The 15077-nt window shown below is 40.4% G+C and overlaps 1 protein-coding gene across 1 annotated transcript; it reads left to right on the top strand.

Annotated features, from left to right (window-relative positions):
• The first annotated feature begins 309 nt into the window (after positions 1–309).
• FUCA2 (alpha-L-fucosidase 2) lies at positions 310–12572 on the top strand. Its single transcript, XM_070417819.1, has 7 exons — positions 310–596; positions 3276–3463; positions 6611–6950; positions 8270–8480; positions 8733–8923; positions 10696–10804; positions 11510–12572. The coding sequence occupies exons 1-7, from the start codon at positions 343–345 to the stop codon at positions 11648–11650; spliced, it is 1434 nt and encodes a 477-aa protein (XP_070273920.1). The 5' UTR covers positions 310–342; the 3' UTR covers positions 11651–12572.
• The last annotated feature ends 2505 nt before the right edge of the window (positions 12573–15077 follow it).

Here is a 15077-nt window from a genome sequence, read left to right as displayed (position 1 = left end):
GTCGGTCCCCTGGCCCTCTCGGCAGGTTTCTGTCGTCGCCGTGCAGCTGGAGGAGAGCTCCTCCCACAGGTCCCCAAACCCGAGGCATTCCCGTCCCCCCACGCACAGACTGGCCGGGAGCCTTAGCTCGGCGGGCACAGGGCTGGCGGTGCCGGTGAGCAGCGCAGCCCTCCCCTCGCGGGGCAGCCCGTCCAGCGCCCGCCCACAGCGGGCGCGACCCCCGGATCCGGACGGGAGCGGGACGTGCCGTCGCCCCGACAGCTTGGTCAGGTGACGGGGGCGGAGCCTACTCAGCCGGCGCCTCGGATCACGGGGCGAGCAGGCGGGACGCAGCGGCTGGACATGCCGGCCCTGGCCCTGCCTGGGGTGGGGGTGCGGGTAGGGGTGGGGGTGCGGGTAGGGGTAGGGCTCGCGCTCCCGTTGCTGCTGCTGCTGCTGCCCGCGCCCGGTCCCGCCCGCGGCGCCCCGCGCTTCGACCCCACCTGGGAGTCCCTGGACGCCCGCCCGCTGCCCGCTTGGTTCGACCAGGCCAAGTTCGGCATCTTCATCCACTGGGGCGTGTTCTCCGTGCCCAGTTTCGGGAGCGAATGGTTCTGGTGAGTGTGCCTCCCCCCGTGTCTCCCCGGGCCCTCTTTCTGTCCCCCGGCCTCCAGCCACCACCCGGCCACCGCTTGCGGTTTCGCCTCCCAGTGGCTTATCCGCGTTTAGAATTTCCGGGTGTGAAATGGCTAATTTATTGTGTAGCGTTCGGCCTGGGTAAGCATTGACTTTTCCTCCGTGTGACTGCGGTTATTGTCAGGCACTTAAGGTGGCTCTGACTTCTCAGCTCCTGGACCTGGATAGTTGCACTTGCCAACGTGTATTTATCACGCTACAGTGTAACCAGCCAACGAGGAAACTAGCAGAAATGAATGGACTTGTGCATGGGCACAGGATGAGCACTGAAGCTTGCACCTTAACTGCCGCTGGAGAGGGCGTTGTCCCCTCTGCTACCGGCTCATTTTCAGCCGTTTTGCCATGAAGTGTGGTGACAACATAAATGCATGGGTATGGGAAACATCTGTTCATTTGGGCAGTCACTGGCTCTTCAGTGTTAAAATGTTACCATGTGTGCCTCTAGGATTTTTAAAAAAAACGTTCTAGAATGTAGTTTAATAAAAATAACACCTTACTATATGAAGAGTATTGCCATTTAGATAGATTTTACCTTGTGAGGTCTGTATAAAAATGTGCATGTAATCTCTTACAACTTTGAAGTGTTTCACATACCTTTCCTGATTAAATACTTTAAAGTGTTAAATTCTTCAAGATAAATGCTATCTATAGAGTATATATATGCAAATTGACCCAACTGCGGTAGAAAGACTGGTTGCTATGATCTGCACTAACCAAGAGGGGGGAGACGCTCAATACAGGAGCTGCCCCCTGGTAGTCAGTGTGCTCCCACAGGGGGAGGGCAGCTCAACCAGAAGCCTTGAGCCAGACTCACTGCTCCAGAGCCTGGTGGTGGTGGTGGTGGTGGCTGCGGGAGCACACTGCCCACCAGAAGCAGCTCCTGCATTGAGCATCTGCTTCCTGGTGGTCAGTGCATGTCATAGCAACCGGTTGTTCTGCTGTTTGGTCAATTTACATATTAGGCTTTTATTATATAGGATAATACATTAAGTTATCATTTTGTTCAACTATGAAGATTAGGTAAATTATACATTTGGTGCTAGAAGAGGATTTGATGTTCGTTGAGACCAATGAGACAACTAGTTTTGAGTAATTTTATTCTTTGCAGTGGTAAACTTTTTATTTTCTTCCAGTGAACACAGGACTTTTTGTTGTGACCGAGAACAATAAAAATACTTCTCAAACAAAACAAGATAGAGTATATTTCTGATGGTCTGTAAGTGCATTAACCCTGTAGACCTGTGGTCACCAACCAGTGGTCCGCGGATCACTGGTGGTCCATGAGGTCCAAAAGGTTGTTGACCGCTGCTGTAGACGATTCTTTAATTATCATGGTTTCCCTTTGTGTCTTTTCTAAACCTCTACTCCCCTTCCCAGTTTGACTCGTGGGCAGTCAACAGTGCCGATGAGTATATCTGGCTGTCCTTATAGGCCATGCAAAACCAAATATAAATGATGGACTGTTCAAGTGCCTCTTTTCATGTCCATTTGGATGAAGTTTGAGAAGTGGCTCTAGACAATATAGAGAATGTAGGTTCAAATTAGACTGTACTAGGAGGAAATAGGAGAAATCCCTTATCCTTGTTCAACTTTCTGAGTGTCCCAGTTTTTTCTTCTGTAGTTCAGTTTAAAAGGTACAAATGTGTCATGGATCAATTAAGATACTTTCACTTCAAGGTATAGAAAAATAAAATGTGCGATAGTAGGGGCTTGTTATCATATATAAGGAGAATTCGAAGTAGTTGGCTCATTGATGAAATCAAAGACATAGACACTTTCTGTTATCATCAGCCTCTTGTTCCTTCGTGGTCTCATGATGATAGCCGGCCATAACTTGACATAACCTTGTCCAAAGGCAGGAAGGCCAGTTTTTCTTATTATTCATTTCCCAGAATCTTCCAAGTTGGCATCCCCTTACATTCCATTGACCAGAATGGGTCACATGTCCATGTCCAAGCTGCAGTGGAAGCTGGAAAAATATGTATCTGACTGGTGGTGGTGGAGAAAGTAGAAGATGGGTTAGAGATGGGGCTTGAGACTATTTCATAAGGAAAGTTATTGCTACGTCTGTCTAAAATGTAAAATTATGTTTTTGATACAGTTTTCCTCATGAAGCCTTGCTTAGGAAGTGTAGGCCCCATTGCTCAGAATAAGTGCAGATAACAAGGAATCCTTGAAGGTTGAGTCAATAGATTAAAATAGCAGCATCTTCTTAATTTTACTGTTGCCTACTCCCCCACTTGTTCTCTGCTAGTGAATGTAGTAGATCCATGTTATGTTTTAGGCACTTAGTTTTCCCTTTGAAGCTTTCCTCACTTATGTTACAAAGATATATAACTCATGTTGCTATTTCAAAGTGGGGATTAATAGCAAATGCGTGGCTGGGTTGTCTAGAATGTTCTAGTTTATGAGTTGAGCAGACTTCACAGAGGGATAGATGGAATACGAGGGCGATTTTGGTTTACATAAACTTTCTTTAAGGAAATGTCAAACTAGTGAAAAAGTGAATCTGGGTACTATTTGAGGGAGGGAGAATTAGTAAAGGGAGCTGGCCTGGTCATTTCAAATGTTTCATATGCTGTTTCTGTTCGTCCCTTTAGGTGGTATTGGCAAAAGGAAAAAATACAAACATTTGTGGACTTTATGAAAAATAACTACCCTCCTAATTTCAAATATGAAGATTTTGGACCACTGTTTACCGCAAAGTTTTATGATGCGAACCAGTGGGCAGATATTTTTCAGGCTTCTGGTGCCAAATATGTTGTCTTAACTTCCAAACATCATGAGGGTAAGTAACTGCAACATTTGCAAACATGGACGATGGTTATGAAGTGTAAAGTAGTTCATTTGGAAGCAGAAACTAAAGCAAGGTCATCTACACGAAACCAGAATATTCTCTTGGCATCAACCATAAGTGGCTACTGATATTTGCTTATAACTTAAGGGACCACATGTTCCACCAATTAAGAGGCATTAGGCAGGCACAAAGATCATACCCTCCACATAGCAAAGGAGGGAACAGATCACATTTTTGTTATAGGCATATTTAGCAATATTTCTAAAATTTGATTAAAGCTATTTGAAATGGGATGTGGGTTGCAGGTCAAAGTTTATAATTGGAATTCTGCTCTTTCCTTTCATTTCACCTCTGTAATGCATTCTGGGAAGGCATCATGGGGTAAGGCCGCTGTAGTCTTGTGTCATTACTGACACACACGGCTGTGCTTTTGGCCAACTCTTACATGACCAAATGGTGGACAATTTGCTAGTGATGAAAGTGACACAGATTACCTGAAAGAAAAAGGATTACGGAACTGTAATGATGCCCAGAAATATCAGAAATGGAAGAATATCTCAAAGGAAACACAGTGGTGTATTAGTCAGGGTTCTCCAGAGAAACAGAACCAATAGGAAGTATAAGAGATATAAAGAGATTTATTACAAGAAATTGACTCACACAATTATGGAGGCTGAGTGGTCCAGCCACAGGAGCTGATGGTGTAGTTCCAGTCTGAGCCTGAAGGCCTGAAAACCAGGAGAGTTAATGATGTAGGTTCTATTTCAAGCCTGGGTCCAAAGGTGGAGAAGTCCAATATCTCAGCTCAAAGACAAGCAGAGAGAAAGAATTCTTTCTAACTCAGCTGTTTATTCTATTCAGGCCTTCAACAGATTGGACGAGGCCCACAACATTGGGGAGGGCAATCTGCTTTACTCAGTTTATCTATCCAAATGTTAATTTCATGCAGAAATACCCTCATAGACATACCAAGGATAGTGTTTAACCAAATATCTGGGTACCCTATGGCCTACTAGTCAAATTGATACATAAAGTTAATCATCACTGTGTCCTACATTAATAGGATCATTTCCACCCATTATCATTCAACATTCAAGTATTTATAAGATCAAAGAAGCATCAATAAATTGTTATTGGCCGAAACCGGTTTGGCTCAATGGATAGAGCGTCGGCCTGCAGACTGAAAGGTCCCGGGTTCGATTCCGGTCAAGGGCATGTACCTTGGTTGCGGGCACATCCCCAGTAGGGGGTGTGCAAGAGGCAGCTGATCGATGTTCCTCTTTCATCGATGTTTCTAACTCTCTATTCCTCTCCCTTCCTCTCTGTAAAAAATCAATAAAATATATTTAAAAAAAAAAAAAAAAGACTCTGATCAGGTTTTCATTAAAAAAAAAAAAAAAAAAAAAAAAAAAAAAAAATAAATTGTTATTGTTCCAACTTAATGTTAATTCACTTGGCAATTTCCTCTTCAAGATCATCTTTGCCTTGGTATAAGAAATCTTGCCCTATTGCTTCCTTCAGGGGTGAGGAGGGGAGTAGAAGGGAAGAACCAAAACCACAAATCTGGCATTATCTTAGAATATTTTCCTCTTTACCCGAATTCTAGTGGCTTAATGATTTTTTCCTATAGACGTTTCTCCTATTGGATGAATATGTATGATGTGTATTTGTTTGTGAATGTGTTGATTTTCTTGCTCTTAGAACTTCTCCGAGCTGTAAGGACAAGGTATTACACAGTGAGCTTGTTAAACCAACAGACAAAGCCACTCTTTTTTTTTTTTTTTTGAATTTATTGGTTTTTTACAGAGAGGAAGGGAGAGAGATAGAGTTAGAAACATCGATGAGAGAGAAACATTGATCAGCCGCCTTCTGCACATCTCCCACTGGGGATGTGCCGGCAACCCAGGCATATGCCCTTGACCGGAATCGAACCCGGGACCCTTCAGTCCGCAGGCCGACGCTCTATCCACTGAGCCAAACCGGTCCCGGCCAAAGCCACTCTTAGTCATACTGTGAGGACAGATGATAAAGCTCACATGTATAAACTTTCTAGGACCCATGCTGTCAGATGTTTTCATTGCTCATGGAACAGATCCTGCTGGGCTTGTTAGGCAGGAAGACCACTGTGTGAGCGTACAGTGGTGACACTGAGCTGGAGACCCATGTGGTTTCAGCACTGCTTGACTTTAGGGCCTGACAAGTTGAAACATTTTGAATCAGGGTTTAAAATATCCACACTGCACCTTCGAGACAGCATGGAAGGACCTATGTGGTTGGTAGATAATTCACTTTTAGGTAATTTAAGAAGCAACATCTTAGCTTACGACTTTAGAGTAGATGAGATTACAAATGGTGGGTCAAGTATTTTAAAGTACAGACTAGAGTCTTACCCCCACTCCACCCCCTCGTGAAAAGATTTATTGTTACACAAGGATCACCAGCGTTCTAAGAATCACACCATAATAAAATAACCCTAAAAGCGGGGAATCTACTTTAATCTTAGCTGTGACCTCCTAATGTTGATTGCTGATTTCATATTAGACCCAGTGCTTGCAGCTGGCGGGGACCATAACAGGGAACAAGGCAGACATGATGCCATTCCTCAAGGAGCTTATATTCTATGAGGGAAAACACAGAAGACAGATTAGACTTTACAGATCTTGTCAGTACCCTGAGAGTTACTTTTATTTATTTTTTAAATATGTTTTTATTGATTTCAGAGAGGAAGGGAGAAGGGAAGGGATAGAGATAGAAACATCAATGATGAGAGAGAATTAATGATTGGCTGCCTCTTGCATGACCCATACTGGGGATTGAGCCGCAACCTGAGCATGTGCCCTTGACCAGGAATCGATCCTTGACCTCCTGCTTCATAGGTCAAAGCTCAACCCCTGAGCCACGCCGGCCAGGTGAGAATTACTTTTAAAAACCTCGGTTTACCTTGTTTAAATTCTCATTTGTTGCTCATATAAAAGCAGAATATATATCATGAAAAAAAAATTGCCATAACAGTTGTTTGTAGAAGCAGTTATTTATATACCATGGGTATGATTAGATATGTTTTTGCATTTGCATAGGTAGAGATTTACCTAAAATAAAGTGGACCTACTTACACAGGTTGTTAACCTAATTGTGCAGGCTTCACCTTGTGGGGTTCAGAGCACTCGTGGAACTGGAATGCTGTCGATGAGGGGCCCACGAGGGACATCGTCAAGGAACTGGAGGTAGCCATTAGGAACAGGACTGACCTGCGTTTTGGACTCTACTATTCCCTTTTTGAGTGGTTTCATCCACTCTTCCTTGATGATGAATCCAGCTCCTTCCAAAAGCGACAGTTTCCAGTTTCTAAGATGCAGCCTGAGCTCTACGAGTTGGTGAATAAGTACCGGCCGGAGGTCCTGTGGGCAGATGGCGATGGAGGGGCACCCGATTGCTACTGGAACAGCACAGGTTTCTTAGCTTGGCTGTACAATGAAAGGCGTGTATGCTGTTAGACTGCTGTAGCTACCTTAAATGTTCCTAATACATGCATAACACTTCATTCCCTTGCTTCTTGAAATATTTCCTTTCAGGCTCATGTATGATATGGGGGAGGAAATCATTATAAATAATTCTTATTAGATATATCAATATTTACTCAAAATAATCAAGAATTACAAATCTAGAGTTACAAATCGGGAGTCAAATACAATTCAGAAGTCTGATTTTGAAGTCAGACCAAAAATTACAGAATGCAGAATTTTGAAGACATTAATTTTGTGGGTCCCCTTTTTCATCTCCTGTCCTGGGACAACTCTTTTTACCCATGACTGTTTCTGCTTATGTGCTCTTCAGTCCCTCTAATTGCTTCTTCTTTTCATCCTCTTACTCTTTGATAGCCAGTCAATGTCTCCCTTGTCTGTCTCCTTTCTTCCTTCATCATTCTCACCTCTTCCTGTTCTTTCCCATTGCTTTCTAGCGTGTTCCAGCCTGTCCCATTGGCACAGGGAGTTCTGACTGAGCTCTGCTATTTAGGCTTAAACTAGATGGAACAAATTTATATTTGTAACTAGAAGGTACCTGGTACTGTGTTATGAAGTCAGGGAGTGTTCTGCTGTGTTCCGTGGGCCCACGAAGGGCAGGCAGACAAATACTCTGGATAGGCCTTGATATTTAGAACAGCAGTTTCTTCAGGTACCCCTTCCAATGGGAAAGACTGGGAGCCATCCACTTCAATTTGTGAATCAAAACGGGGGTCCCCTCTCAGTAGAGAGGTGTTGGAGGTACCTCTTATGAGAAACAATATTGTAGGATATTTCATACCATAGTGAATTTCATGATTGCAAGTCGACTTACCTGAAATGTTTCAGTATTAGGCACAATTGTATGAGAAAGAGATGAGATGATTCAGGCAATGGTGAGAAGAATGTCTTCATTGTGAATTCAGTTTTGGGTATCATTCACAATATTGGGGGCAAGCTTCAAAAAATAGTGTAATACTCTTATTCATGCTGTATGTGCTGGGCACTGGACTAGGTGTGTTATATAAATTTTTCTATTCTAATGAGAGCTGAAGAAATTGTTCACTCAGAGGAATTAGGTACCTTGTTGTAGGATAGGAAGCTTAGAAAGTGAGAGAGACAGGACTGTAGGCAGCCCAGGTCCATTTGACTTCAAAACCATGGGCTTTTTATTATATTACACATTTATTAGTGCATTTTTAGGAGTAAATTTCAGTCAGACCGCTTTTCAGTGACATTTCCTCTTGTGTTGAAAAATTTTACTTTTTGTTTTTAAAAAGTATGTTTTTCATTCCAGCCCAGTTCGGGACACAGTAGTCACCAATGACCGTTGGGGAGCTGGTAGCATCTGTAAGCATGGTGGCTACTATACCTGCAGTGACCGGTATAACCCAGGACATCTTCTGCCACATAAGTGGGAAAACTGCATGACAATAGACAAGTTTTCCTGGGGCTATAGGAGGAATGCAGGAATCCGTGACTACCTTACAATTGAAGAATTGGTGAAGGTACAGTGAAATGACTAGTAACAATTATGGTAATATTCTTAATAGTGTGGGTGTGTGAGAATCATTTTTTGTTTGTATAGCTCAGTGGCTTATAAATACAAGGCACTGTTCTGTCTTCCATGCTTGTTCTCCTAGATAGTGACCAAATATTCATGTATAAACCCATAAATACAACATATTAATACATTTGTGATGGAATTGCTTTATCTCTCTAAAAACTATATGTATTCTTATTTATTTATTTATTTTTAGCAACTTGTAGAAACAGTTTCATGTGGAGGAAATCTTTTGATGAATATTGGGCCTACTAAGGATGGCACCATTTCTCCAATTTTTGAGGAGCGATTAAGGCAAATGGGGACCTGGCTAAAAGTCAATGGAGAAGCCATTTATGAAACCAACACTTGGAGATCCCAGAATGACACTGTCACCCCAGATGTGTGGTAAGTTATTCTTGTTATCAGTGCTATCTGATAAAAGAAGGCACTTATATTTTCTCAGAGATATAAAGAGAAAAACAGGATAAAAGAGGAAATTGGATGAATGCCTTTCTATACAAAACACTTTCCAAACTTTATTTTCTATGAAGAGAAGGAAGGGGAAGCATGTTTTTGAACACTTACTGTTTAGCAAATTGAGCTCAAATCATCTCTAGATACCTCCTAATAGTTGACACATTTTAGTGAAAAGTAGTCAACTCTTATGAAAATTATAAGCCATTTAGAAAATTGAAAAACCTTGAGTGGTTAATCCAAAAGAGAGACTTCTGTTTAGTCAGTTAAGTAAATTCTAACATTTGCAGATGTCGAATCATATCAAATTAGCTAGCAAGAAGTGCCAAAGGGCATGAAAAAATATTAAAAATCAGCTCCAATAACAGCACTAGTTGTTAAAATAATTGTAACTTGTTTATAGTATCCAAGTAAATCTAAACCTTAAGTTTCTTTAAAATGAATTATCTTAACTTGATAATTTTTCTTTTTGCTGTATTTTTCTTTAAAAGCCTTGCCTCAGGCCCCTATCTGAGTTTTGGAAGGTTCTGTAGGCCAATGAGAACCTGAATCAGACTCTGCATATGTGATGGTTTCTAATGTGAGGTTTTATATATACACTAGAAGCCTGTTGCACGAAGATTCGTGCAATAGGCCTTCCTTCCCCTGGCTGCCGGCACCCAGGACCCAGCGAGGCTTGGCTTCTCCGCTGCAGCCTCTTCAGTCTTTAGTCTTCAGTCTTCAGTCTTCACTCCGGCTGGAGCCTTCGGTCTTCGCTCTGTGCCTGCATATGCAAATTAACTGCCATCTTTGTTGGGTTAATTTGCATAGTTGCTCTGATTGGCTGGTGGACATAGCGGAGTGACACCAATTTGCATGTTTCTTTTATTAGTGTAGATAAGAGTAGTATGAGTGGAGCTCTAAAAATTCACCTTGTGTTGCTACCAAAGTGAGTATAGCTGATCAAGTATAATTCAAAAGATTAGACTAACTGTTCTTTGATTTCACTTGAATTGTGACTTAAAAAAAAATTGTTAGCACATTGAAGAAAATAAACTAAGGCAATGCAGACAGAAGCAACCTGTTGTAGAATTTTAGAACTTTGGGTCTGTGAGAAGCCATAATGAGAACTCAGTACTGAGCCTTCATTTCACAGAGCCCAGTTTAAATCTGGTTGTGGAATTTTTTTCTGTACTTATATTTGACTATGAGACTGTCTGATCTGGAACTTCACAATCATTGTTATTCCATCGAGTTTCCTTTATTATAATACGTAAACATAAGCCTGGCCAGTGTGGCTCGGTGTTTGAGTGGCAAACCATGAACCAGGAGGTCATGGTTTGATTGCCGGTCAGGGCACATGCCTGGGTTGCAGGCTCAATCCCCAATAGGGGGTATGCAGGAGGCAGCTGATCAATGATTCTCTCTCATCATTGATGTTTCCATCTCTCTCCCTCTCCCTTCCTCTCTCTAAAATCAATAAAAACATATCTTTAAAAAAATAAATAAAGATAAAAAGTCAAGGCATTAGACAAGGCCTATAAAGCCCCATGACTGGCTCCTACCAATGTCACCTATCTGAGGTGGCCCTGCTCTCCCTCCTCACTGTGAGAGCTCTTTCCTTCTTGGTAAATATTTACCAAATGGAAGTATCTCTATAAATAACTCAGACCTGACCTATAAATAATGAGAAATATTACTATGCTTCCTCCCCTTTTAACCAGGTACACATCAAAAGCTAAAGAAAACTTGGTCTATGCCATGTTTCTCAAATGGCCCACATCAGGACAGCTGTTTCTTGGCCAACCCAAAGCTACTTTGGGGTCAACAGAGGTAAGAGGGAATTTTATCTTTATTGTTCCTTTAAATTGTTGACTAGAATATCCTGATAAAAACATAACTTTTAACTTTAAGGAGATCCTTATATGTGTTCTTCTTATTTACCCATAAGAGTAATTTTAAAATGAGCTTCATTAATGGCAATATTTGGCCAGAACCTTTGAAAATTTTTTTTCATTTCCCAGAAAACTAAACTTATAAAGCAGATAAGTCATCTCCTTTCACATCAATGTAAAATATTCTTCCTCACAGTTGTTTTATGTTGTTCGAGTTCACTGTATGCATCCGAAATGATTCTTCATAAAACTGGAATTTGTATTCTTCCCCTGACATCCCACCCAGAACACATTAGAATAAAAGGAAGAAGTCTTAGCCCTACTATGTTAAGTTCATAAAATACTTTGGAGAAAGTTAAAGGTTAATCTAATAGTTATAACCACTAAGTCTGGTATTGAATTCATTTTGATATATTTTATAGCTTATTTTAAAGAAATCAACAATTTTCTTGGAGGTGAATTGTCCACATGCTTCTCCTTGCATCATATTTTCATATTTCATTTCTAACGCTTATGGTTGATCAGGCCAAAAAGAAGATGGAGTTGAAATCTTGCTTTTAAGGAATATCAACCACCCCTTCTCAATAAAGTGGGCAAGTCACAGATATACCTGGAGACATTTGTGTGTGTGTTTTAATTTCAGGTTAAGCTACTGGGACATGGACAGCCACTTAAATGGATCTCTTTGGAGAAAAATGGCATTATGGTGGAACTGCCACATCTCACCTTTCATCAGATGCCTTGTAAATGGGGCTGGGCTCTCGCACTAACTAACGTGATCTAATGTGCAGCGGAGTGGTTCATGCTGCAGTTACATCTAAGACTAGAAAATATCAGGTTTCTATAATTATAGCACATGGAGAAAGCAAATGTAAAATGGGTCAAGAAAAGTCAAGTACTTATTTAGGCAATACAGTCTCTTTCCTCTCTTACTCCTTAAATTACCCATATTACTGTTGTAACTGTCCAGTGACCTTGTGTTCAGAACAGGCCTCGCCAAGATGCGCCACTTTGGAATGTATTCTTTTGAGCTGAAGGCAATTGAGACTCTGAGGCTCATGAGAAACTTTTATCTCTCCCTTAAGGAATTTAAATTTGGGGCCTTGCCCATAATAAGAGTTATCACCAGAGATACATTTTTGGTGTTTTTTTAAAAAAAATATATTTCTCACCATTTTAATGTTTCAAGTAAACTGACAGATCTACAAAGTAAACAAAGAATATCTTAAAAATCTTTGACAGGATATTTAATTTTGTTAGAATATAGAAATTAATATTAAAAACAAAGGGAGAAAATCTACATAATTCCAAGAATAGTGTTGTTACAAGCCTTCTTGGGTCAGTTAACAATCTTTACCATCTCCACTTAATTCTGCAATCACAAACCTTGCACATGTTCTCCCACTTTATTTAAGACATTTTTGACAAAGAAATGTCAGTCATCACTGTACACATCGTGGAAAGAAATAACTTCTTATGACCTTTCTATAATAGCGCAGGTCAAACTTCAAAGTACTGAGCATCTGATTTTCTCTTCATCCTGCAAAGACCTCCCTCCCCCTGAAGCCTCCATGGGACTTCCCTTACTCCTCAACCTTAGCTCAGAATGTCATAAATGCCTCATTTTAACTTCCTGTCTCTGAACCTCTCATGTGTGTGGAGTTCTCATATGCACGCATGTGATTAAATTTGATTATCTTCTCTTATCTGTTTCATGTTGATTTGATTAAACCAGCTGGAAGAACCTAGAAGGGTGGAGGAAATTTTCTCTTTCCCCCATATTTGCTGTTAAAGTCTCTCCACAGTGAATTTAATTTCATGTGCAATTCAGAGTTGGAAATTTTTGTTTTAGAGTAGCTAGCAGTTGGTGGTGTTAAGGACTGAATTGTGTCTGCTTCCAAATGTTGAAGCCTTAATCACCAGTGTGACTATATTTGGAGGTATGGCATTTAAGGAGATAATTAAGGTTAAATAAAATCAGGGGTGGGGGCCCTAATCCAATGACTGGTGTCCTTATAAAAGGAAGAGTCACCAGGGATGCACAAGCAGAGAGGAAAGACCATGTAAGGATACAGTGAGCAGGCGGGCCCTCTGCAGGCCAAGGCGAGGCCTCAAGGGAAACCAAACCAGATGACACCTAGAATTGTCCGCCTTCAGAACTGTGAGAAAATAAATTATTGTTGTTTAAGCTGCCCAGTGGGTGGCATTTTGTTATGGCAATCCTAGAAGACTAATACAACTGGAAGGTATATAATAAATTTGGCCTAATATATATATCCAATGCTTATAGTAATTGTATTTTTATTTTAAAAATTATTATTTTTTCCTTGTGGTAATAAAACTAATAAATGTTCACTGTAGATATTTTAAAACACAGAAATGCTCAAAGGTAAAGTCACTGTTCAGATCAGACCATTCAGGCACAGGATGACATTCCAACTAACTGAGCCACACCAGCCAGGGCTATTTATTTATTTTTTATGATCTCTGCTTTAGTGACTTTTTGGATTAACCAAACAACTAAGGGTCCCAGACAAGAGGGTTCCTACTGTACTGAGAAAAGACAAGTTTGTAATGTCTAAGGTCAATTAACTTCAAATATATGTGGTTTTTACCTTGTCATCTCTTCAATTGCCGTTACTACAGATGCAGATGATGGTAGGTGATAATTTTCAGCTGATCACTTTGTATCTTTAGAAGGCCACATCTGTTTAGCCTCAAATTTTCTTTGGATGAAATCCTGGGTGAATACTGCTGGAAGAGACACCCTATTATACACACATTCACTAGTTTCCCAAAATGCATTTGTTATATCTCCTTATTAGAAATAACATCATATTCTGTCACATTTTGAAAAGAAGCATTTGCCCTCCTCCCACATTTAAATCCTTTTTTTTTTTTTTTTAACATTTTAGACATAGACTCTCTAGCTGTTGGCGTCAGGCCTAGCCTGGACTTAGAAGACTTCATAATTCATTTTCTGCCTTCCACTATTGAGCTACATTTATGTTGGAGGAACATAAAATGATGTTACTGAAAATATTCTTATATTATTGAAAATACTAGTACTAGTATATCTAATATACTAATGATACATGATTTATTTCTGTCCTAATTTCCTACATAAATATAGCACTATAGATTTACTAAAGAAAATGAATTATTTTCAGAAGGAAATGCTACTTATTTTTTTCTAAACAAATTAAAAGACATCAATTATATTACCAGTTAAAGTGAAACTTGAAAACTAGTGTCTCCCCAACATAACAGCAAAAATGCTATGGATATTGTACCAACCCTGCATCCCTGGAATAAATCCCAATTGATCATGGTGTATGATCTTTTCAACGTATTGCTGGGTCCAGTTTGCTAATATTTTGTTGAGGACTTCAGCATCTATGTTCATCAGGGATATTGGCCTATAATTTTCTTTCTTTGTAGTCATCATCTGGTTTTGGTAAAATTCACCTGTGAAGCCACCTGGTCCAGGGCTTTAGTTTGTAGGGAGGTTTTTTTTTTTTTTTGTTTTCATATAATTTTATTGATTTCAGAGAGGAAAGGTGAGGGAGAGATAGAAACATCAATGATGAGAAAGAATCATTGATCAGTTGTCTCCTGCATGCCCCCTACTAGAGATTGAGCCCGAAGTCTGGGCATGTGCCCTGACGAAGAATGTAACTGTAACCTCCTGGTTCATTGATCAACGCTTAACCACTGAGCCACACTGGCTGGGCTCAATACAATTTTTTTTTAAATGGGCAAGGACTTGTATAGATATTACGCCAAAGATGATTTACATATGGCCAACAAGAATATGAAGATCACTAATCACTGAAATGCAAATCAAAATCACGAGATGTCACCTCACACCCATTAGAATGGCTACTGTCAAAAAGCAAAACAAAACAACTAGTATTAGCAAGGATGTAGAGAAACTAGAACCCATGTGCACTGTTGGATTGTAAAATGGTGTAACCACTATGAAAATCAGTATGGAAGGTCCTCTAAAACTTAATAACAGAACTACTACATGAGCCAGAAATCCCATTTCTGGGTAAATATCCAAAATAATTGGGAGTAGGGTCTTGAAGAGTTATTTGCACATTCATGCTTATAGGAGCATCATTCATAATAGCCAAGATGCGGAAGCAACCCAAATGTCCATCAACAGATGAATGGATAAACAAAATATAGTTTGCTATGGAACAAAT

The sequence above is a fragment of the Myotis yumanensis genome, unplaced genomic scaffold (genome assembly GCF_028538775.1).
Source record: "Myotis yumanensis isolate MYYU_CA2020_CCGP unplaced genomic scaffold, mMyoYum1.0.hap1 SCAF_6, whole genome shotgun sequence".
Classification (NCBI taxonomy): Eukaryota; Metazoa; Chordata; class Mammalia; order Chiroptera; family Vespertilionidae; genus Myotis; species Myotis yumanensis.
This window is presented reverse-complemented; position numbering and strand designations above follow the sequence as displayed.

Bases quoted from the DNA above. Each gene is read 5' to 3' on its own strand.
- FUCA2 (XM_070417819.1), top strand. From the start codon at position 343: ATGCCGGCCCTGGCCCTGCCTGGGGTGGGGGTGCGGGTAGGGGTGGGG. The intron at 597-3,275 runs GTGAGTGTGCCT...TCGTCCCTTTAG, and splicing joins TTCGGGAGCGAATGGTTCTG to GTGGTATTGGCAAAAGGAAA. The intron at 8,481-8,732 runs GTACAGTGAAAT...ATTTATTTTTAG, and splicing joins CAATTGAAGAATTGGTGAAG to CAACTTGTAGAAACAGTTTC.